Genomic DNA, 5,765 nt, shown 5'->3' with positions numbered 1-5,765 from the left:
ACACATCCATGTTCACAGTCACCTTGCCACTGGTATCTCTCTCTCTCTGTCTCTCTCTCTGTCTCTCTCTCTCCCTCTCTGTCCGTGTCTCTCCCCCTCTCGTTCTCTCCCCCTCTCGTTCTCTCCCCCTCTCGTTCTCTCCCCCTCTCATTCTCTCCCCCTCTCGTTCTCTCGTTCTCGTTCTCTCATAATCAGTACAGTACTGAAGAACAAACCCAAGATAGTGCAACACAAGTCAAAGATACACATCTGGTTAATCACACACCTTAAACACAGATATAGACCAATGTAGAATCTGAACCCTGCTCATAGACACAAACATTTAAATGACTTGTAACGTCTGAGTAAATGTCTTTACCTTGTAGTACAGGTAGAAGGTGGTGATGGCTGTCAGTAGGATCAGCAGCACTACAACGTGTCTGATGATGAAGGCTGGCAGAGGAGAGGCTGAAAACAGAAACACCTTTGATGAGGGGACTGGTCATCTTCATATAGATCTGTGGGAAATCTGTCAATGACAAAGTTAGAAGTCTGGTTCATGTTCAGTTACCTGTGACGGTGAGGTTGAGGAGCTCACTTTCAGAGGAGAAGTTATGAGAGAAAACATAATTGTCATAAACACAGCTGTAGTTCCCTTGGTGGGAGTCATCTGCAGCAGGGAAGAGGAAGGCAGCAGAGTGATTGACAGCTGGCTGGGTCTGGGTTCTGTTGGAGCCGGTGAACGTGAGGAGGAAGGAGCCTCCTGGGTACTGTGGCTGAGTGGAGCAGGAGATGGTGAAGTTGTAGCCCCTGAACACCTCTGGCCCCTCATGGCCCCTGGAGACCCCTCCCATTGAGTCAGTCAGGAAGATATCAGGCTGGACCAGGAGATCTGTAACAATAAAAGAGAACAAGAAAAACCTCTTCAACTAGTTTCCTATAGATATGACAATAACATCAGCATGTAACAGTGCTAGCCACCCTCCCTCACAGGGCAATATGAGTAGTGGGCCTACAGTCACTGAGACAACATATGTTGATATCAGGCTGAAGCAGGACATCTGGAACAAGAGGAGAGAAAAAGAAAACGTAGCTCCTCAACTACTTTCCTCATTTAGATATGACAATAACATGACATGTGACAGTGGTAGTGAGTAGAGACGTTCAGTGAGATAACGTTCAAATACAAAAGCATTCTGGGATATTGAAGTTGTATTTGATTCCTACTTGACTGATTGATTTGTTTTGCAAAGCAGATTTACAAGCTAAACAGTCATTGTGAGAGGTGCAGAGGAAGTTGTATGAATGAAGGAAATCAGTTGAATATAATTATAATATCTTGATATTACCTGAGCAGATCACTGTGACTACAGGAAAGAGATCAATTGCTCTCCAACACTCCCTCAGTGAAAGCTCAGACCCAGAACAGTAAACTCCAAACACTCTAGTGGTGTTTCCAGGTAGTACTGAAACAGTGGAGCCACAACCCAGCTGTCTACACACTACTGCAGCTACAGCCTCCTTGTTCCTGTCATCAGCTCCCACAGTCCTCCACTCTCCCTGGTCGTACCGCTCCACTCCACCAGCACAGCGACTGCCTCCTCCCACCAGCCTCACATCATCAGGCTCTGAGAAAAGAAGAGAGAGAGACAGTAATCTTACTATTTTCTCACTAAAACACATCTACAGTGGGCTCCAAAATTACTGGCACCCCTGACTGCAGAAACAATACTTTAAAAAATATAAACAATACTGTACTTTATTCATGTTTCAATGGAACCAACCAAACTCATACAATTATTTAATACAAAATAAATGTCACCAAAATCAAGGTTTCATAATTATTGGCACTCCTCATTTAGTACTTAGTGCAACCACCTCTGGCAAGGATAACAGCATGGGGTCTTTTCCTGTAATCTTTGACAAGGTTAAGGAACACATTTGGAGGGATTTTGGACCATTCCTCTATGCAGATCCTATCAAGATCCTTCACATTCTTGGGTTTGCGCTTATCAACTGCCCTCTTCAACTCAACCCACAGATTTTTGATTGGATTGGATTGAGGACTGAGATCGCCATGGCAGAACATTGATTTTGTTGTCACAGAACCATTTCTGTGTGGATCTTGAGGTATGTTTTGGGTCATTGTCTTGTTGGAATGTCCACCTACGGCCAAATCCCAGCCTTCTTTGTCAGCCGAAATTGCCTGATACTTGGTGGAATTCATTATGCCATCCAGTGCCCCTGGACCTCTGGAATTAAAACAGCCCCAAATCATCACTGACCCACCACCATATTTCACAGTGGGTATGAGGTGCCTCTCCTTGTATGCATCTCTGTTTCGACGCCAAACATGTCGCTGCTGTATCTGACCAAAACTTTCAATTCTTTCACAGTGATTCTTGGGGATTTTGTTGCTTCTCTCACCATCCTCCTCCCTATCCTGGGGGGCAAAATGCATTTGTGTCTTCTACCCGTGAGGTTTTCAACTGTTCCATATCTTTTTTTATTTTTAATAATTGCCCTGACAGTGCTCAGTGGTATATTCAATCGTTTGTGGATCTTCTTGTAGCCATTACCAGATTTATGAAGGTCTACGACCATCTGTCTCTTTTGAACTGCCAGTTATTTTGTTTTCTTCATGGTGTTGGATGACAAAGGGATATTGTATGCGTGTTACCTCATTTTTATACCCTAGTGAAACAGGAAGTGATGTAATGGCTCAATATAGTTCCTTAAGACTTAGATACACTTAAATAAGTGGAATTTAATTCCTGGTTGATAGAATAATTATTAATGACTAATTATTACACCCTGAAACTGTGTGAAATGTGTTAGAATGTGTGAGTGTAGGACCAGTAAAGACTATGACATTGAGCTACTATTTAGCAATGTGATTAAGAGTTAGACCAGACAACAAAGGACAAGGAGAACTGGCTACAGACAACTGGGAAACCAAGATAAAGAGGCCTCCCAATTAAGGGAGGAGAGAAACGGTTAGGCTTTTTAAGGAGTATGAGGACGGCGATAACTAAGGAATGCAGCCTATGATAAGAACATGTGTGTGTGACCTGATGGTTAGGAGAGCAGAGGAAAACAGCCTGCCTAAAAGGGGTGGGATTTTTGTATGACGTGTGAGTATAAAAGATGGACTCTGAAATTGTGATGAACAGAATTCTCAATGAATAAAGGCCTGACGATGCAGACCGGGACTCTGTCCGTTTCTTGATCCAAAAGCATTACAACCTTTTGGGAGACGCACAGAGACACTGAAATAGTTGAGTTCAACCATTGAAATTAAAATATTCACTTAACACTGGTTTAATTTTGGTAGATGTTATTTACAATAATCTTTAAGGGTGCAATTAATTGTGAAACCTTGATTTGGAGGACATTGATTTTTTATTTAATCAATAAATGATTTTGGTGGGTTCCATTGGAACATTAATATAGTACAGTATTTCTCACATGTTGGTATTTTCAGTTTCTCTCTATAATTCTAGTGTTTATATTTCTGTAAGTATTGTTTGTGCATTGCCAGACAGGGGTGCCAGTAATTTTGGAGCCCACTATATATTGCCTCTCATATTCTTCACTCCAGGTGAGAAACAATGGTGATTGAGTGACAAACTGTTTCTTACCTGAGCAGGTGAGTCCAACAGCATTACCAGGTAGGCAGGTGTTGTTTTTTCTGTCTGAGGTGTCACAGTCCAGGAGAAGGGACTCATTGCCTTTACACTGGAACTCTTTATCCCAGGTCTGACCCTCACCTTCTCCATAGAGCCCCCCCTGTAGAGCTGCAGGAGCCCCACGGCCAAGCTCCCCACAGACTACCTCTGCATCCTGCTGGTCAAAGTCAGCTTCACACACTGAGGCCCAGGACTGACTGGACTTCACCTCCAGTCTCCCAGAGCAGAGACCAGCTCCATCCACAAGCTGCACAGACTCTGGAGAAAAACAGTTGGTTGAACATTCAATCAGTTTTGTTGAAGACACTGTCAAAGGACTAAACACAAATATGTTGGATAAAAGATTGTAGGTTGCTACGTTTGATAATGTAAGAGGTAGAAATTGGTTCTTAGTCACTCAGGACAGGGTTGGGAATAATGCAGGCAGGAGACAGGAATAAGTTCACTTCACTTTATAGAAAATAAACAGCTGGACATCCATCAGGCAGCTTCACTTCAGTAACATCTGAACTACAATGATCTGCCCATGCACATCTCCCATAAATGAATATGACAAACACAAATATAATGTTTAAATATATCTAACATCTCTCCCTCTCTTTAAATGAAATGAAAAACACATAAAACATGAAACATGTAAATCTTGTATAATGTACAAATCAAATCTCTCAATATTACCAGTCTCTTACCTGAACAGATCACATGATGATAATATCCACCATAAGAGACATCAGGTCCTCCACACTCTCTAATAGTAGACTCATCTTCGCATAGTTGGATTTGAATTCTTCCATCTTCAACCAGAGGTCCTCTAGATTCAGCTACAGCATTCCCACAGCCCAGCTCTCTACACACAACCTTAGGCTCTTTCATACTCCCAAACCAAGGACTTAGACCTGACCACTCTCCTTCATAAAAGATTTCCACATTCCCAGAACAGGAACTGGTTCCATTCACCAGTCTGACTGATTGTTCAGCTGTAAACAGCAGAGAGGAAAACACAGTGGTGAGGACAGATTATGACAGGGCTTCTGTTATTCTAACAGCAGTAATGCTTTGTGGTTGACAAGTATTAGCAGTTCCATAAAACAGAACTTGTTATTGGGTTTTAGAATGGTGTGTATGGACACATGAATTTCTCCATGTGGGATAATAAAGTTGACTAATATTGAACTGCTATAATCATTGTATATTTATACTCTACCTACCTGGTGGACTGATGCTTAGAGCCTGGAGATCTAGAGAGAGAGAGAGAGAGAGAGAGAGAGAGAGAGAGAGAGAGAAACAAAGGAGAAAGAGAGGAGTCAGAGGATGAGAGAGAGAGAGAGAGAGAGAGAGATAGAGAAAGAGGCAGAGGTTAAATGAACATCAACATGACCTTTCATGATGTGCTGGGGAAGATAGGCTAATTGTTGGTATGATGCAACAACACCCATGTGTACATACACTATAGATGGTAATGTGTAACACTCTTTCCAGATGAGTTTATATCTAATTTATTACATTTTTTTGTCTGTTGTTTCAGAGGTCAGGGTCAAGCTGAGTGGAAGAGTAGAAAAGGTTACTGGTTATGATGACATCACTGGCGAGAATTCAGTGATGAAAAGATATGTCAGCCCTATCTCTTTTGAAATCTCCCTCTCTCTCCTCTCCCTTCTCTCTCCCTCTCTATCTCCCTCCCCTCCTCTGCCCCCTCCATCCTCTCTCCACCACTCTCTCCTCTGCCCTCCCCACCCCCTCTTACACAGAGACAGATATAATCAATTGTTGACACACTGAATATACAACAGTCAGATGCATGGCAGCATCACAACTTAACTGACATTAGTGCCTGTCCCCAGATGGACAGTTATGCTACAGTAAAGTACATTTACAGGTGATTACATCATTGTTCTGCTTTGAGACATATTTTCACTGTCTGCTTCCAGTTGTATGTTCTTTTACTAGCCCTGTAAATGATCATATATCTTACAATATCAAATCATATCTCAGTAACTGTCACAAGTGTATATCAGTATAACAGCATCCTACCTGTGCTCCACAACAGGATCATCAATATCACTGCAGGTATTATATCTGTCTCTAACTGGGGCTCCA

At 42.2% G+C, this 5,765-nt stretch overlaps 1 protein-coding gene across 1 annotated transcript; it reads right to left on the bottom strand.

Annotated features, from left to right (window-relative positions):
- Positions 1 to 253: 253 nt before the first annotated feature.
- Positions 254 to 848, bottom strand: LOC311125093 (uncharacterized protein; the record flags this gene model as incomplete). The annotated part of the gene is made up of 3 exons (XM_084199168.1): positions 551 to 848; positions 359 to 447; positions 254 to 265 (listed from the first exon to the last, which is right to left on the bottom strand). The coding sequence occupies exons 1-3, from the start codon at positions 831 to 833 to the stop codon at positions 254 to 256; spliced, it is 384 nt and encodes a 127-aa protein (XP_084055294.1). The 5' UTR covers positions 834 to 848.
- Positions 849 to 5,765: the final 4,917 nt, after the last annotated feature.

The sequence above is a fragment of the Coregonus lavaretus genome (assembly GCF_964263955.1).
Source record: "Coregonus lavaretus genome assembly, contig: HAP1_SCAFFOLD_645, whole genome shotgun sequence".
NCBI classification, from domain to species: Eukaryota; Metazoa; Chordata; class Actinopteri; order Salmoniformes; family Salmonidae; genus Coregonus; species Coregonus lavaretus.
The sequence above is the reverse complement of the archived record's forward strand: the minus strand, read 5'-3'. Positions and strand labels throughout refer to the sequence as shown.